The sequence below is a fragment of the Phyllobates terribilis genome, unplaced genomic scaffold, assembly GCF_046119375.1.
Source record: "Phyllobates terribilis strain yellow unplaced genomic scaffold, ASM4611937v1 Scaffold_2__4_contigs__length_985480577, whole genome shotgun sequence".
Classification (NCBI taxonomy): domain Eukaryota; kingdom Metazoa; phylum Chordata; class Amphibia; order Anura; family Dendrobatidae; genus Phyllobates; species Phyllobates terribilis.
In genome coordinates, this window is record NW_027362762.1 from 736,539,215 (window position 1) to 736,559,186 (window position 19,972).

The 19,972-nt window shown below is 39.1% G+C and overlaps 1 protein-coding gene across 4 annotated transcripts in view; it reads right to left on the minus strand.

The window, feature by feature from the left end:
- Positions 1–19,972, minus strand: part of LOC141227176 (EF-hand calcium-binding domain-containing protein 4B-like) — a 143,747-nt gene that overhangs the window by 91,831 nt on the left and 31,944 nt on the right. For all 4 annotated transcript variants that reach the window (XM_073667209.1, XM_073667211.1, XM_073667210.1 and 1 more), the window contains 2 exons: positions 11,319–11,546; positions 5,728–5,839 (listed from right to left, as the gene is read on the minus strand). In XM_073667209.1, the coding sequence (XP_073523310.1) occupies positions 5,728–5,839; positions 11,319–11,525 (319 nt within the window). In that variant the 5' untranslated portion in view covers positions 11,526–11,546. The remainder of the gene's footprint in view (positions 1–5,727; positions 5,840–11,318; positions 11,547–19,972) is intronic.

Here is a 19,972-nt window from a genome sequence, read left to right on the forward strand (position 1 = left end):
GAGGCCCTCCTCTAAGTCTCTTCAAAGGGGTATTGGGGTGCGTCCAAATTTTCAAAGGGGTATGGGGGTGCATCCAAATTTTGGCCAGCCCTGCCACTCACTGCATACGTAATAACAGTATTGGAGACCCACTCTTTAGTAATGGGAACAACAAAGCATAGCCGGCTGATGGCTCTCTAACAATAGTGAGGGCCGACTGCTGGCCCTTTAAGAATAGTAAAGGCCGCCTGATGGCACTATAAAAATAGGCTTTGTGACTTTCAGAGTCCCTCCTTCAAAAATAAACCAGGATGTGTCTGATCATGTCTCACACACCACATGGCCAGATCAGATAAGGTTGTAAAATGTTAAAATGGCATATCACGGTTGAAAGCAATGCAAAAGTGCAAAAACGCATAAAAAACGCTACTTGTGAACATAGCCCAAGGTGTGGAGGAGTATTTTTGGTTTTGGTTATTTATTTTGCCTTCTATACAAGTCATTACCCTGGAAAGGATGTTCCTTAACATATTTCCCAGGAAAATCCATTTTGATTCCGTTTTTGTATGTTTTATTGTGAGTCCGTAAAAGGGGCGTAATACTTCTGACAACGTTGTTGACAGCAGTGACCTGGGAGTCAGAAATTCTTCCAGGGGTCTTCCCCATGCTGTTCCCATGTCATTTGAGCACTGTTCCAATAGATTTGGGCAATTTTTAGGCCCTCTACAGACCGCTGGGGTGAGCCGCCTGAAAAATGCTCGAGTTTCCCATAGACTTACATTGGGCTCCTTGCTTGGGTCGAGCATTCCGAGCATCGAGCACCCGAGCATTTTATTGCTCGCCCAGCACTAATTTTGATGATGTGTCAATTGAGAATCCCCAATGCATGCTGGGATACTCAAACAGAATATCATGAAGGGGAATTGGCTGAGGTCACTGATGCAGCTGTTTTCCCCAACCTGAAATATGTGTTATCAGTCAGATCTGTTTCAGGGGCAGGTCTAGTCTCTGCTGTACTGAGCATACATCGGTTGTCAATTCCAACGCATACTCAATATGAGCTACATGGTTAAAGTGCTATATCCTTAGAATGTGCAGTGACAGTGCGCTCCCGAACTGGCTCTAATAAGAAGTGGTGGCTGGCGAGAGAGCGCACTGTCAGTGCGCATTGAAAAGGAGAGAACGCAGCAAGCAGAGAGAGAAGAGACTATCCCAGCCCTGAAAAACAGATGTCATCAGTTTGGTTTGAAACCAAACTTTTATTTAGTGCTAAATGTCTATATATTTAATGTAATCTAAAGACTTTTCTAATACAGTTTAATTATAAAATTTCCTATTTTTCCTCCCTCACTCTACTCTATATTCCAGCTTTTTTTTACTTCTATTTTGGTGGTATTGTTTTGAGAATCCCTTTTGAGTATCCCGCCATGCACTGGGAAATCTCAAACGAATGATCATCAAAACATAAAAAAAAAACAGCAAAAAGATAGAGTGGAGAAGGACAGAGGGAACAGCAGTGAATTTAAATTAAACTATATTAGAAAAGTGATTAGATTATTACATTAAATAGATAGACATTTAGAAATAAATTCAATTTGATTTCGGATCACCCCTTTAAATTGACCTTGTTGATTGGTTTATAGCAACCACTGAAAGTTTGCAAATATTGCTCATAAACTTGGTTTATAATGGATGTTGAATCATTTTGATTACAGCTATAGTTGCTTGGATTTAAAATGAGTATACTGAATTTATGCCATGGTGTAAACTTTGTAGTAAAATAAAAATTCAAGGAGATAAAAAATACAGAATAACAAAAATGGGGAAAACATTTCTCTCATTACTCTGTTAATTTTCTATTGAATATCACTGTGGAAAGTTGTTTAAAACAGTATCCACATTAAGCAGCAATGGGTGGGGTGGACACTTAGACCAAGTTGCGTAATTTCCACTTGGTTTTCTCCCTTCCTTTCTGTGTTTGTTCAGTACTCTGAGACCACCACCCATAAACATGCAGTAAATGAGTTGGTGGTGTTCTGTAATGGGTAACAGGAAACGATGAAACAGAAAACTGAATGTAAAACATAAATCTAAGATACCCTGGTGATATCATGTACTTTACTAAGCAGCTTAAAAACACTAAAAGTAAGAGTTAATAGGACAATGATAAGATTTCTTTGAACCTCTTTGACCACTTCCTTATTGCTATGTATCACTTAACATCTAAATGGATACAGGACAAAATAGACAATAGGAATCAGCTTGTGATCTCAGATGAAAGTGTCTTTTGTGCTTCAGCTTTAAAGAATTTAACGTCCATCTAAAAATAAACCCTTCATTCCAGTCTGACTACAGAAATATATGTATCGGCTTCAAAGGTTTCATCAAGCTATATTTATGTATAATTTCAGTGTAGAAGAATAGGAAAAAAATGTACATTCCTGACCATGGACCTAAGACATGCATCGTATTGAGGATGTCATAGGTGTAATAATGATAATGTTAGCAAATACCTCCAATTAGAAATGTAGTATAGTTCTTCTCATGTGCTATGTTGCTTACCCCATGTCCAGGGGATTGTAGTAGCTTATGTATCCATGGTTACGTCCACTAACAACTAACTAAATAACTGCTACTATATGAGTGGTCGTAACCATGGATCTTGGAGATGGAAATACCTCTTTAAGGCGCAATTACACTGCAAGATAATTGTGAGCGAGCTTTGTTAAAAACTCTTGTTTCATACTTATCTTGCTGCATAAACAGGTTGTCGACCACCCGACTTGTTCATACTGTGTAAACAGGACTCGTACACAGTGCTGGACCGAAACGTCGCCTCATGGGCTATTAAATAGTATCAATTTTTTCCACTTTAATTGCGTGCTGTCTCCATATTTTTTGGATGTCTATCTATCTATCTATCTATCTATCCAATATCTATCTTTCTATCTATCTATTTATCTATCTATCTATCTATCTATCTATCTATCTATCCAAATCTATCTATCTATCTATCTATCTATCCATACATATCCAGTCTTCCCTTAAGAAAGCAAAGCACAGGGAACGCGAAACGTGCGTTGGGAAGACGCCAATCCACCCCAGCTACCGGTCTGAGGGTCTTTGGGACACTACAATTAGGGTAAGCGGCCTTAGGCTTTGTGGTACAATACTCTGGTACTTATAAATGTGTTGATGGTGGCCCTGGGAGTTTGTATTTTAGCAGGCACACTGTGTGCTTATACTCCTATTACTTGCTTTATATACACTACCTGGATTAACCTGTTATGATTAGCCTTAAATATTCCGCTTTTCCCGGCCCATACCTAGTATACAATCATAGATAACCTCTGACCAGTTTTTTTGTTCTGGGGGGGGGGGGGTTCCTGACACTGCTCTTTATGCACACTGCTTTATATAACATATATCCATATCTATCTATCTATCTATCTATCTATCTATCTATCTATCTATCTATCTATCTATCCAGTCCCATCTATCTATCTATCTATCCATATCTATCTATCTCTCTATCTATCCATATCTATCTATCCAGTCCCATCTATCTATCTATCTATCTATCTATCTATCTATCTATCTATCTATCTATCCATATCTATCTATCCATATCTATCTATCTATCTATCTATCTATCCATACATATCCAGTCTTCCCTTAAGAAAGCAAAGCACAGGGAACGCGAAACGTGCGTTGGGAAGACGCCAATCCACCCCAGCTACCGGTCTGAGGGTCTTTGGGACACTACAATTAGGGTAAGCGGCCTTAGGCTTTGTGGTACAATACTCTGGTACTTATAAATGTGTTGATGGTGGCCCTGGGAGTTTGTATTTTAGCAGGCACACTGTGTGCTTATACTCCTATTACTTGCTTTATATACACTACCTGGATTAACCTGTTATGATTAGCCTTAAATATTCCGCTTTTCCCGGCCCATACCTAGTATACAATCATAGATAACCTCTGACCAGTTTTTTTGTTCTGGGGGGGGGGGGTTCCTGACACTGCTCTTTATGCACACTGCTTTATATAACATATATCCATATCTATCTATCTATCTATCTATCTATCTATCTATCTATCTATCTATCCAGTCCCATCTATCTATCTATCTATCTATCTATCTATCTACTGTATCTATCTATCTATTAATTTATCTATCTAAAGTCAAGAGACTAAAGAGCAGCACCAGCCACATAAATGGTGCAAAGCCTCCCAGGTACATACCAGTCCTTTCAATATCAAAAAATCATGGAGACAGCACGCTTGTCAGGTGAAAAAATGGTAAGTTTTAATGGCCCATGAGGCGATGTTTCAGTCCAACAATTGGGATTTGAGAAAGGTCCCCACCCATTGTTGGACTGAAACGTCGCCTCATGGGCCATTAAAACTTACCATTTTTTCACCTGACAAGCGTGCTGTCTCCATGATTTTTTTCTATCTATCTATCTATCTATCTATCTATCTATCTATCTATCTACCATCTATCTACCCATAACTACATCAATTAACCACTCTTTAGTTCCTATACTACCACTGAAGGAATAAATCACTTTGGAATTGGTCTGTAAATCAATCACTGGGAAAGACAATGAACAAAAAATATTTATTAAAGGTGTTGGCCCATGATCATTTTTCACCTATTCACACCTATCCCCTATGACTGCTGGCATACCAAGCAATCATACATTTATCACCTATTCTGTGAACAAGTGATAAATATTGTTCATCATTAAACCTTTTTTCTTGTGAAAACCAGAATCAGTGGTGATTTGAATATTAGGACCTACACCGATGAGCAGTACGGGGGCATTTTATCAGCACTGAAGTGACACTGGTGCGACCTGCGCTCCATTCATTCCCTATGGAGCTGCCAAGCACGGCACTCATCTTTTACCAGCAGACCCACAGAAAATGAATGGATCAGTGAGCGGGGTGAGATAACTGTTCCCCATCGGAGATAAAAATTCCCCAATCTGTTGGTTCTAGTCTGAGCAGTTGGACAACCACCGATTAGCAAGCTATCGCCTATGCTATGGATAGGAGATAATTCGGTTTCAACTGACTACCCATTTAAGACTGGTGTTTTGTACACCATTATTAATGAAGGGAGCTCTGGAGTAAGGTCAGCCAAATATATTAAGATGCAGGCGCCTTTTAATGAATTTGGCGTGTCTTATAACTGACATGCGCCACTGATAGGGGCTGGCATACATTTCTGGAGTTACTTGCGCCACTTTTGTGGCATAAATTATGATGAACTCATCGGACGGGCTTCGCCATGACCTGTCTTGGCCCAGCTCCATCCATTTTGGCAGTGTTAACAGGGACTGGTGTAAAAATCCAAAAAGTTGCTACATTTTTGTGCAATTTTGAGCCATGCAAATAATTTGCAACATTTAATTTAGATTTGCTTCCGAATATGCCTTGATGAATCAGGGTGTATGTATTAAATATTCTCTTTTTTAAGTGAATTATCTCAAGATATATCTCACTAAATATATAGAAATTCATAATGTAAAAGAATTATTAATATACATTTCATTTCACAAGCACTCTCGCGCAGCATGCACAACAGCACTACCATTAGCACATATAGGTGGCAATAGAGAGCCATTATTTCTTTAAAAAGAACTATTTTCCCTATGGGTTAATACTGATCACACATAATATGAAAGCTAGCTTTTCTAAGAAAGTGATAGAATTTGTTTTAAAAAAGGTAGCATGTACTCAGTCCTGAAGTGAACTCTTCATAAGTAAGAAATCCCTTGTCTTCTTTATTAAGTTCATCGAATAGTTCTTCTAAGGCTTCGGTAGTGCAGAAAATAACTCCACTGATTCTCTGGAGAAGAAAAAAGATTATAACATGAGATATATCCTTAGGGATAACTCCGAGAATTTGTCAGTTCATGCATACTTTGGATCACAATTGTAGATCTTCATTATCCTGTTTGATCTTTTGTCTGTTGCTGTTTCTTTGGCCCCTTCCAGTTTGTTATAGAAGAGTTATTGCTACTTAAGTCATTCTTTGAGATTTAAAGGGAATCTGTCACCAAGTTATGTCCAGCTAATCTGAGAGCAGCATAATGTAGAGACAGAGACCCTGATTCCAGTGATGTGTTACTTATTAGGCTGCTTAGTGTAGTTTTGAAAAAATCACTGTTTTATCAGCAGTAGATTATATCAGTAGAAGACTAGTGAACCTGCTGCCACATACTCAAGCATATTCATGAGCTCTGTATAACCCCGCCCCCACCACTGATTGGCAGATTTCTGTGTACATTGTACCTGGGCATAAAGCTGCCAATCAGTGATGTGGGCGGGGTTATACAGAGCTCAGCATTCAGAAAACTGCTAGATCTGCTGTAGATAAAACAGTGATTTTATCAGAATCACAGCAAGCAGCCCGGCAAGTGACACATAGTTGGAATCAGGGTCTCTGCCCCAACATATTGCTGCTGTCAGATCAGGTAGCAAAAAGCTGGTGAGAAATTCCCTTTAACTAGATGCTACTACTTCGCTGCATCCTTTCCTGATAAACCCAAATCATCATTGCTGTGTATATGTATGTGAACCAGAATTATGTTATAAAGTAACTGAACAGAAGAATATGCCGCAGGAAGGGAAGGGAATATGAGCTGGAAAGAGAGGATGTGCTGTAGTGAGGTGAGAGCTCTGCTGCTCTGTGAAGAGAAGTATGTATGCTGCTCAATGGAGAATTTTTCTGTGCAGGAGATAGAAGTTATGCTACTATGATGGTAAGATGCACCAGTGATGTAATATGGGGGGGGTGCCACAGGAGCGGTTGACCTGGTGCCAATTTCTATGATAGCTTAAAATTTCAAGTCTGTGTTATGTTCAATATGATCCAGGATGACAGGGCCAGCCCATAGGGAATCGCTTTATCATCTTGATCGCTGCCTGTGCAGAGCTCAGCAGCAGGACAAAGTCATCTCAACTTCTGCGCTGCTGTATAGGTAGCAATAGATACAGTGGGTACGGAAAGTATTCAGACACCTTTAAATTTTTCACTTTGTTTCATTGCAGCCATTTGTTAAATTCTAAAAAGTTCCTTTTTTTTCTCATTAAAGTACACGCTGCACCCCATCTTGACATAAACCCCCCCCCCCCAGAAATGTAGAAATTTTTGCAAATGTATTAAGAAAAGAAAAACTGAAATATCACATGGTCATAAGTATTCAGACCCTTTGCTCAGTATTGAATAGAAGCATCCTTTTGAGCTAGTTCAGCCATGAGTCTTCTTGGGAATGATACAAGTTTTTCACACCTGGATTTGGGGATCCCCTGCCATTCTTCCTTGCAGATCCTCTCCAGTTCAGTCAGGTTGGATGGTGAACGTTGGTGGACAGCCATTTTCAGGACTTCTGGTGGTCCCAATCTTCTTCCATTTAAGGATTATGGAGGCCACTGTGCTCTTAGGAACCTTGAGTAATGCAGAAATTCTTTTGTAACCTTGGCCAGATCTGTGCCTTGCCACAATTCTGTCTCTGAACTCCTTGGGCAGTTCCTTTGAGCTCATGATTCTCATTTGGTCTGACATGCACTGTGAGCTGTGAGGTCTTATATAGACAGGTGTGTACCTTTCCAAATCAAGTCCTATCAGTTTAATTAAACACAGCTGGACTCCAATGAAGGAGTAGAACCATCTCAAGGAGGATCACAAGCAAATGGACTGCATGTGACTTAAATATGAGTGTCTGAGCAAGGGGTCTGAATACTTACGACCATGTGATATTTCAGTTTTTCTTTTTTAATAAATTTGCAAAAGTTTCTACATTTCTGTTTTTTTCAGTCAAGATGGGGTGCCGAGTGTACTTTAATGAGGAAAAAAAATGAACTTTCTAGAATTTCCAAAATGGCTACAATAAAACAAAGAGTGAAAAATTTAAAGGAGTCTGAATACTTTCTGTACCCACTGTGTGTTATTGAAACAGCAACAAGCAACCTAGTTAGTGACACATCACTGGAATCAGAGTCTCTGTCTCTACATCTTGCTGCTCTCAGATTACACAGCAAAAAACTAGACGGATTCATGAATTTGGCAAAGCTTTCAGCTGCTATGTGCCATTGCAAGAAATGTATTACAGTCGGGTATAGTTGTAGCATAAATTATGACTCAATTGCTGGCCACGATTGGTCTCACCCCTTCCTACAAAGATCTGCCAACTTTTCAAAAAGTAGGTGGAACTATCCATGACTTGCAAAAAAGGCCCAATGTCTGTTCCACAAAAATTTAGTAATATTTCAAACTGTTTTACAACAAAATTCTGCCAAAAACTGATTGATGAATTGGGGCTTAAGGGTGAAGACAACAGACAATATTGAATGGTGCAGCGGGCACTACAATCAATGCACTCTGGGTAGACACTAGCAATATACATACTGTATATGGGGGAGTAAACTCTGGGTTTCTTGAGTATTCATGTGCAGGGCAATGATCTCTGTTCACTGCAAATCAATGTACGTAGGCAGGCTTCAGGGCATGAGGACTGAGATGATTAGAAGTGTTGGTAGGAAGGTGCTGGACAGAGGCGTGGACAACATTACATTTAGAGTAAGACAAATGGAAAAGGAACTGTTGCATTATAAATTCAAGCAAATGTAGAGGGGCCTCACTAATTATTATTAGGTTCAGGCTAGTCTTCATAGAAGCACTGTCATGACAGACAAGGAGGGCTTCAGCAGATCCCCGGCTGTCTTGGGAATCTATCGGCACCCTGCAATCGTGTCACTGCGGGGTCAATGGGCAATTAGAATGGCGCACCTCCGTACCGTGCTGTAAATGCTACTGTCAGAGCTTGACACAAGTTAATGGCAGCGGGTGGGGTGGGTGAACTCACTGTTGTTAGAGGGAGATGATAACTCAGCCATCATCTGTCGGAAAAGATGTGGGCTCAGCTCCTGAGCAAGCATTCAAGACGTGGATCTGACATTGGACACATCAGCACATCCAATGTCGGTAAAGGGATAAAAGAGCAAATAGTTACAGTATATCGCAAAAGTGAGTACACCCCTCATATTTTTGCAAATATTTGATTATATCTTTTCATGGGACAACAATGAAGATATGACACTTTGATACAATGTAAAGTAGTCAGTGTACAGATTGTATAACAGTGTAAATTTGGTGAGCCCTCTAAATAACTCAACACACAGCCATTAATGTCTAAACCACTGCCAACAAAACTGAGTGCACCCCTAAGTGAAAATGTCCAAATTGTGACCAAAGTGTCAATATTTTGCGTGGCCACCATTATTTTCAAACACTGACTTAATTCTCTTGGGCATGGAGTTCACTAGAGCTTCACACACCTGCCACTGGAATCCTATTCCACTCCTCCATGACCACATTAAAGAGCTGGTGGATGTTAGAGACCTTGCGCTCGTAAACCTTCCATTTCCATTTGACCATATGACCAACCATATCTTGGGTACTGAAAAGAGAGAAACCCCAAATATGGTGGTGCCAGAGATGACTGGGGGTCACAAACTGACAACATAGCCCAGTGTGGCACTAGTGCCACAGGTTGTGCACCCCTGCTCTAGAAGATGTCCTATATATTGAGCAACAGAACTTGTAGGTGCTAGACAACTGGATTATGCTTAATTATTAGACTTCCTGAAGTACCATATGTCAGATTGAAGGAATACAAGTGGTAAAATCTGACCCTTTCAGGGTCTTATCATTTTCACGGGCAAAACAACGTTTTAATATACGGTGCCTTGAAAAAAATTTCATACCATGTAATTTTTTCACATTTCACCCAGAAACTTAAATTTATTTTCTTGGTATTTTATGTGATATACCTGCACGCCAGAGCAAGGAAATACCCGGTGTGTGGCGCAAGAGAGGGAAAGAAGGTAAAAGGGAGCCCTGACGATAGGGAAAGGGGAGAAGGGACACCCCTAAACACTCACCTGAGACTGCACTCTAAGCTCCCTATCATCACTAGACAGGTCCTTTTCTCCGTGTGCGATCACGTGCCTAAGCTCTGGCAGGCCCTGAGCTAGTGAGTAGGGCAGCAAGACATTAGTCTCACTACTAAGGTAAGGAAACACAGAGAGGGAAACAAACAGGGAGGAATCAAACAGCAACAGGATCTCCACAGCTTAAACTGGAACAACTTTTCCAGGGAGGACAGCATAGAAAACCTACAACCGGCACAGGAGACAGCAAGGAGTGAATTTAAATAATGGAAGGGAGTAGCAGTGAGATGCAGCAGCTGAGATTGGAACCATATGTAATCTCAGCAAGATCAAAAAGGGACACAGCCCCTTCTACACAAAATGAAAATAAGTCTGCTCCACTCAAGTTAATCGTCAAGCGGAATCCAAAGAGAACCCGCGATCTGCCAATCACTGCGACTTTCTGGTCCCAGATACCCCAAAGGTCTCAGCTAGACACTGCACATTTGTGACAATACCAAAGCAAAGTAGCAAGTATTTGTGAAGTGTAAAGAAAATGATACATGGCAAAAGCGATTTAGGGGACACAAGCTAGCATGTGGAAGCAGGTGTTCTGGTCAGATGAAACCAAAGTATAACTTTTTGGCCTAATGCAAAATGTTATGTGTGGCGGAAAACTAACATTGCACATCAACCTGAAAACACCATCCCCACCATGAAACATGGTGGTTGCAGCATCATGATATAGGGATGCTTTTCTTCAGCAGGTACATGGAATCTGGCCAGAGTTGATGGATAGATGGACGGAGCTAAATATAGGGCAATCCTGGAGGAAAACCTGTTAGACTTGAGACTGTGGAAAAGGTTCACCTTCCAGCAGGACAACGACCCTAAACACACTTCCAGAGCTACAATACAATGATTTAGATCAAAGCAAATTCATGTGTGTGAATGACCTAGTAACAGTCCTGACCTAAATCCCATTGAGAATCTGTGGCAACACTTGAAAATTGCTGTTCACAGACACTTTCCATCCAATCTCACTCAGCTAGAGCTAGTTTGCAAACAAAAATGGGCAATAGTATCAGCCTTTAGATGTACAAAGCTGGTAGAGACATACCGCAAAAGACTTGCAGCAGTGATTGCAGAGAAAGGTGGTCCTACAAAGTATTGACTAAGGGGGCTGAATACAAATGCAAGTCACAATTTTCAGATTTATATTTTTAAAATTATTTAAAAACCATCTATCATTTCCTTTGATATATCACATAAAATCACAACAAAATACATTTAATTCTTTGGATGTAATGTGAAAGAATTTGGAAAATTTCACGTGGTATGAATACTTTTTTAAGGCACTGTATAGTCTCAGACGTAAAATATTACTTAGTTACCTCCATGTCCTCTCTTGTGATAAATAAATTGGTATTCGTGCCATCATTTGACAACAGTTGCTGAATTTTTTCGGCTATTTCATTAAAAATAGAATCATCTTCAGTTTTTGGACTGGCCCCAGCCTCTACCTCAGCTTCATCCTCTTGCTTCATCATGAGCTTTCTTGATGAGCCCAGCTTTCTTCCCTTCTGTCTTTTTCGATCCATGGTTTAACAATGTTTATGCACCTATTTGTAATAGAAAATAAGAGGGTTGTAATTACAGCTTACTGGTGCCCATTGTGGTCAGTCTGAAAAATAAATTTTTTTTCTATATAAGAATAAGGATGTCGTAGGCCACAGAAAGCTTTAATAATATTGGAAAATTGAGAAGACCGTTAATATCTGATCAATGAGGTTCTAACTGCACGCATCCCCACCCATTGGTAGAATAAAGCGTACTTGGCCCCTTAATTTTATTTGTATGTAGGGCTAGATTCACATTAATGTTGAGAATTCAGTTATTCTATTCCATATTAGGAACAGAAAATTGTAATTCATGCCAGTGGTCAGATCCATCACATGAATGACCCCATCAATGCCAGGTAGACACCACTGACTAAATTAGTTAGTATTACCTAAGAAATATTTATCTTTATATAATTTATCCCATTACTAAACTAGACCCCTGCAGGAGCTACCAATAACCAGCTCACTATTCTAAATCACCAGAACTGTTAAGATCCCCATACACTTTAGACTAACCTGCTGATATCAAACAAATCATAGAATACAAACAATAAGTAAATACTCTGCTGTAAGTGAATATATAAATTTAAATAGTACATGTAAATAACATAGGGTACTTAGTTAACAGTATTTTAATCAAAAGAGCATAAAAGCCATCCCACCACGACAAGGTGTACCCAATCTGGATTGTCCCTAATGCTAGTAACTCGCTATGTGCCAGTAGGCCTCAAAATAGACAGAGACAGAACAGGACCTAGACCTGACTGTTTTACACCTGTCTAAGGAACGGGGTGTAGACAAACTGCACAGCCCAAAAGGAGGGAGCCCCCTCTCATTTGTACCAAGTACAAGAAAGTAAAGCGGAGCCAAACACCTGTTTATATACGTGTAATGTATATGTGCACATGCACACTGTGGGCATTAACAGACAAAACCTAGAATATAAACAATGAGTCGAAACAGTGCAATAAGTAAATAAATTAATAAATAGTAAAAGTACATGAAAATAACACAGTAGACACATAGTTGTTGCTATTTCGATTAAAAGAGCATGAAGCCATCCCATCAGTCAGGTCCAGATCCTGCTCTGCCCCTATCTATTTTGATGCCTGCTGGTACATAGCGAGGTGAGGTCTAGAGTTAGGGACCATCCTGATTGGGTACACTTTGTCGCAGTGGGATGATTTTTACACCCCTTTGATCAAAATAGTGTCAATTAACCTTTTCTCGCCAGAGCCTGTTTTTGCCTTCGTGACCGGCCCAATTTTTTCAATTCTGACCACTGTCACTTAATGTGGTAATAACTCTGGAACACTTCAATGGATCCCACTAATTCTGAGATTGTTTTTTCGTGACATATTGTACTTTATGTTAGTGGTAAAATTTGTCCGATATAACTTGTGTTTATTTCTGAAAATATCGGAAATTTGTCGAAAATTTAGAAAATGTAGCAATTTTCAAACTTTTAATTAAGAGAAATATGTCACACAAAATAGTTAATAAATAACATTTCCCACATGTCTACTTGACATCAGCACAATTTTTCAAGCAGAATTTTTTTTTTGTTAGGAAGTTAGAAGGGTTAAAAGTTGATCAGCAATTTCTAATTTTTCCACCAAAATTTACAAAACCATTTTTTTAGGGACCACGTCACATTTGAAGTGACTTTGAGGGGTCTGTATGACAGAAATACTCAAAAGTAACACTGCACCCCTCAAGGTGCTCAAAACCACATTTAAGAAGTTTATTAACCCTTCAGGTGCTTTACAGGAATTAATGGAATGCGGAAGGAAAAAATGAAAGTTTTACTTTTTCCCACAAAAATGTTACTTTTTTACCCCAAATTTTCCATTTTCACAAGGGTAGCAAGAAACTTGGGAGCCTGCCTGTCGGAACACTGTCACCAATGGAGGGAGAATCGAGTGTGAGAGACACTATTCCCAGTGACATGGGACAATTTTTCTTCTTGCATGTAGATCATGAGGTTATTTTGCATTTCTACTAGATGTTACCCATGACTACATCTTAAGCTTAGTGGTCATGACTAGAGATGAGCGTTGTTCTACTCGAACTGTTCGCCAATCTCAAATTCGAGCTGTTTTGGGCGGTGTTCGAGCCGTTCGGCGAACACGAACAATTTGAGAAAAATTCGGCTGTTCGAGGTTATGTTCGATAACTGTTCGTGCACCAAAATCATAACTGGATTTTTTCTCAGTAATGATGAAAATTAATGTTAATACGCAGTTTGAGTGTACAGCGGGGTGGGGGGAGGGGCAGGGGATGGATCTCTGCAGGAACAATGAAGATCTCCATTTTTTTTTCTCTTTCCCGCATTTGCAGTGGGGAGGTGCAATCTGTCAGCCTATCAGCAGCGCACACACGGAGCGAAGTGTTTTTTTTCACACAAGCAAGGGCATGTGTCATTGGCAGTGTATGTCACATGTCCTTGCCCTATAAGACCAAGCCATTTTCCCCGTCGCCACCATTTTCTCACTGCTGCAGCTGCGTGTTAGACGGCACCGCTGTTGCTGTGTGCGCTATACCTTGTTAATTTCAAGCCAATTTTCGCACAAATCTACAGATAGCTTGGGAGTAGGGAATAGTTGTGATTGCAGTCCTTTTAAGGACTAGGTTACAGCATTTCCTACGACTTTTATCAGGCAGGTCTGTGCTCTTAAATAGATAGATTGTCGGAGTAAAGACTAATTGTAATTGGAGTCCTTTTCAGGACTAGGTTACATCAGTTCCTATCAGTTTTTGCCAGGCAGGTCTGTGCCAGTGCTGTGCAAGTTTTTTTCACAGCATTTGGCTGAATCTAGCAAAGCTAATCCTTTTTGGCCTATTGCAGAGTGTGTTAGTCAGTGGAGTAGCCTATCTGTGTTGCAAGATATACCACCTGTGTATAGAATACCAATTTTTTTACTGCACCTAGTGAAGTAAAATCTTTTGGGCATAGCATCATTCTATTAGTCCATCTATACTGACCTCCATCAGGTTGCAAATTGAATATAATTTTTTTCTGCATCTAGCTCTGAAAAAATATTGGGCTTCTAGCTGTGTGTGGGACTTGTTGTACTAGTCCATCTATACTGACCTCCATCAGGTTGCAAACTGCATATATTTTTTTCTTCATCTACCTCTGAAAAAATATTGGGCTTCTAGCTGTGTGTGGGACTTGTTCTATTAATCCATCTATACAGACCTCCATCAGGTTGCAAACTGAATATATTTTTTTCTGCATCTACCTCTGAAAAAATATTTGGCCTTCTAGCTGTGTGTGGGACTTGTTCTATTAGTCCATCTATACTGACCTCCATAAGGTTGCAAACTGAATGTAATTTTTTTCTGCATCTACCTCTGAAAAAATATTTGGCCTTCTAGCTGTGTGTGGGACTTGTTCTATTGGTCCATATATACTGACCTCCATAAGGTTGCAAACTGAATATAATTTTTTTCTGCATCTACCTCTGAAAAAATATTTGGCCTTCTAGCTGTGTGTGGGACTTGTTCTATTAGTCCATCTATACTGACATCCATAAGGTTGCAAACTGAATATAATTTTTTTCTACATCTACCTCTGAAAAAATATTTGGCCTTCTAGCTGTGTGTGGGACTTGTTCTATTAGTCGATCTATACTGACCTCCATCAGGTTGCAAATTGAATATAATTTTTTTCTGCATCTAGCTCTGAAAAAATATTGGGCTTCTAGCTGTGTGTGGGACTTGTTGTAATAGTCCATCTATACTGACCTCCATCAGGTTGCAAACTGCATATATTTTTTTCTTCATCTACCTCTGAAAAAATATTGGGCTTCTAGCTATGTGTGGGACTTGTTCTATTAATCCATCTATACAGACCTCCATCAGGTTGCAAACTGAATATATTTTTTTCTGCATCTACCTCTGAAAAAATATTGGGCTTCTAGCTGTGTGTGGGACTTGTTCTATTAATCCATCTATACAGACCTCCATCAGGTTGCAAACTGAATATATTTTTTTCTGCATCTACCTCTGAAAAAATATTGGGCTTCTAGCTGTGTGTGGGACTTGTTGTATTAGTCCATCTATACTGACCTCCATAAGGTTGCAAACTGAATATAATTTTTTTCTGCATCTACCTCTGACAAAATATTTGGCCTTCTAGCTGTGTGTGGGACTTGTTCTATTTGTCCATCTATACTGACCTCCATAAGGTTGCAAACTAAATATAATTTTTTTCTGCATCTACCTCTGAAAAAATATTGGGCTTCTAGCTGTGTGTGGGACTTGTTCTATTAATCCATCTATACAGACCTCCATCAGGTTGCAAACTGAATATATTTTTTTCTGCATCTACCTCTGAAAAAATATTGGGCTTCTAGCTGTGTGTGGGACTTGTTCTATTAATCCATCTATACAGACCTCCATCAGGTTGCAAACTGAATATATTTTTTTCTGCATCTACCTCTGAAAAAATATTGGGCTTCTAGCTGTGTGTGGGACTTGTTCTATTAATCCATCTATACAGACCTCCATCAGGTTGCAAACTGAATATATTTTTTTCTGCATCTACCTCTGAAAAAATATTGGGCTTCTAGCTGTGTGTGGGACTTGTTGTATTAGTCCATCTATACTGACCTCCATAAGGTTGCAAACTGAATATAATTTTTTTCTGCATCTACCTCTGACAAAATATTTGGCCTTCTAGCTGTGTGTGGGACTTGTTCTATTTGTCCATCTATACTGACCTCCATAAGGTTGCAAACTAAATATAATTTTTTTCTGCATCTACCTCTGAAAAAATATTTGGCCTTCTAGCTGTGTGTGGGACTTGTTCTATTAGTCCATCTATACTGACCTCCATAAGGTTGCAAACTGAATATAATTTTTTTCTGCATCTACCTCTGAAAAAATATTGGGCTTCTAGCTGTGTGTCGGACTTGTTCTATTAATCCATCTATACAGACCTCCATCAGGTTGCAAACTGAATATATTTTTTTCTGCATCTACCTCTGAAAAAATATTGGGCTTCTAGCTGTGTGTGGGACTTGTTCTATTAATCCATCTATACAGACCTCCATCAGGTTGCAAACTGAATATATTTTTTTCTGCATCTACCTCTAAAAAAATATTGGGCTTCTAGCTGTGTGTGGGACTTGTTCTATTAGTCCATCTATACTGACCTCCATAAGGTTGCAAACTGAATATAATTTTTTTCTGCATCTACCTCTGAAAAAATATTTGGCCTTTTAGCTGTGTGTGGGACTTGTTCTATTAGTCCATCTATACTGACCTCCATCAGGTTGCAAACTGCATATATTTTTTTCTTCATCTACCTCTGAAAAAATATTGGGCTTCTAGCTGTGTGTGGGACTTGTTCTATTAATCCATCTATACAGACCTCCATCAGGTTGCAAACTGAATATATTTTTTTCTGCATCTACCTCTGAAAAAATATTGGGCTTCTAGCTGTGTGTGGGACTTGTTCTATTAATCCATCTATACAGACCTCCATCAGGTTGCAAACTGAATATATTTTTTTCTGCATCTACCTCTGAAAAAATATTGGGCTTCTAGCTGTGTGTGGGACTTGTTGTATTAGTCCATCTATACTGACCTCCATAAGGTTGCAAACTGAATATAATTTTTTTCTGCATCTACCTCTGACAAAATATTTGGCCTTCTAGCTGTGTGTGGGACTTGTTCTATTAGTCCATCTATACTGACCTCCATAAGGTTGCAAACTGAATATAATTTTTTTCTGCATCTACCTCTGAAAAAATATTTGGCCTTCTAGCTGTGTGTGGGACTTGTTCTATTAGTCCATCTATACTGACCTCCATCAGGTTGCAAATTGAATATAATTTTTTTCTGCATCTAGCTCTGAAAAAATATTGGGCTTCTAGCTGTGTGTGGGACTTGTTGTACTAGTCCATCTATGCTGACCTCCATCAGGTTGCAAACTGCATATATTTTTTTCTTCATCTACCTCTGAAAAAATATTGGGCTTCTAGCTGTGTGTGGGACTTGTTCTATTAATCCATCTATACAGACCTCCATCAGGTTGCAAACTGAATATATTTTTTTCTGCATCTACGTCTGAAAAAATATTGGGCTTCTAGCTGTGTGTGGGACTTGTTCTATTAATCCATCTATACAGACCTCCATCAGGTTGCAAACTGAATATATTTTTTTCTGCATCTACCTCTGAAAAAATATTGGGCTTCTAGCTGTGTGTGGGACTTGTTCTATTAGTCCATCTATACTGACCTCCATAAGGTTGCAAACTGAATATAATTTTTTTCTGCATCTACCTCTGACAAAATATTTGGCCTTTAGCTGTGTGTGGGACTTGTTCTATTAGTCCATCTATACTGACCTCCATAAGGTTGCAAACTGAATATATTTTTTTTCTGCATCTACCTCTGAAAAAATATTTGGCCTTCTAGCTGTGTGTGGGACTTGTTCTATTAGTCCATCTATACTGACCTCCATAAGGTTGCAAACTGAATATAATTTTTTTCTGCATCTACCTCTGAAAAAATATTGGGCTTCTAGCTGTGTGTCGGACTTGTTCTATTAATCCATCTATACAGACCTCCATCAGGTTGCAAACTGAATATATTTTTTTCTGCATCTACCTCTGAAAAAATATTGGGCTTCTAGCTGTGTGTGGGACTTGTTCTATTAGTCCATCTATACTGACCTCCATCAGGTTGCAAACTGAATATATTTTTTTCTGCATCTACCTCTGAAAAAATATTGGGCTTCTGGCTGTGTGTGGGACTTGTTCTATTAATCCATCTATACAGACCTCCATCAGGTTGCAAACTGAATATATTTTTTTCTGCATCTACCTCTGAAAAATATTGGGCTTCTAGCTGTGTGTGGGACTTGTTGTATTAGTCCATCTATACTGACCTCCATAAGGTTGCAAACTGAATATAATTTTTTTCTGCATCTACCTCTGACAAAATATTTGGCCTTCTAGCTGTGTTTGGGACTTGTTCTATTAGTCCATCTATACTGACCTCCATAAGGTTGCAAACTGAATATAATTTTTTTCTGCATCTACCTCTGAAAAAATATTTGGCCTTCTAGCTGTGTGTGGGACTTGTTCTATTAGTCCATCTATACTGACCTCCATCAGGTTGCAAACTGCATATATTTTTTTCTTCATCTACCTCTGAAAAAATATTGGGCTTCTAGCTGTGTGTGGGACTTGTTCTATTAATCCATCTATACAGACCTCCATCAGGTTGCAAACTGAATATATTTTTTTCTGCATCTACCTCTGAAAAAATATTGGGCTTCTAGCTGTGTGTGGGACTTGTTCTATTAATCCATCTATACAGACCTCCATCAGGTTGCAAACTGAATATATTTTTTTCTGCATCTACCTCTGAAAAAATATTGGGCTTCTAGCTGTGTGTGGGACTTGTTCTATTAATCCATCTATACAGACCTCCATCAGGTTGCAAACTGAATATATTTTTCTCTGCATCTACCTCTGAAAAAATATTGGGCTTCTAGCTGTGTGTTGGACTTGTTCTATTAGTCCATCTATACTGACCTCCATAAGGTTGCAAACTGAATATAATTTTTTTCTGCATCTACCTCTGACAAAATATTTGGCCTTCTAGCTGTGTGTGGGACTTGTTCTATTAGTCCATCTATACTGACCTCCATAAGGTTGCAAACTGAATATAATTTTTTTCTGCATCTACCTCTGAAAAAATATTTGGCCTTCTAGCTGTGTGTGGGACTTGTTGTATTAGTCCATCTATACTGACCTCCATAAGGTTGCAAACTGAATATAATTTTTTTCTGCATCTACCTCTGAAAAAATATTTGGCTTCTAGCTGTGTGTGGGACTTGTTCTATTAGTCCATCTATACTGACCTCCATAAGGTTGCAAACTGAATATAATTTTTTTCTGCATCTACCTCTGAAAAAATATTTGGCCTTCTAGCTGTGTGTGGGACTTGTTCTATTAGTCCATCTTATACTGACCTCCATAAGGTTGCAAACTGAATATAATTTTTTTCTGCATCTACCTCTGAAAAAATATTTGGCCTTCTAGCTGTGTGTGGGACTTGTTCTATTAGTCCATCTATACTGACCTCCATAAGGTTGCAAACTGAATATAATTTTTTTCTGCATCTACCTCTGAAAAAATATTTGGCCTTCTAGCTGTGTGTGGGACTTGTTCTATTAGTCCATCTATACTGACCTCCATAAGGTTGCAAACTGAATATAATTTTTTTCTGCATCTACCTCTGAAAAAATATTTGGCCTTCTAGCTGTGTGTGGGACTTGTTCTATTAGTCCATCTATACAGACCTCCATCAGGTTGCAAATTGAATATAATTTTTTTCTGCATCTAACCCAGCCAATAGTTTTGGCCTAATACCACAGTTTGGCCACTCAGCTCTGCTCGGTTCCCA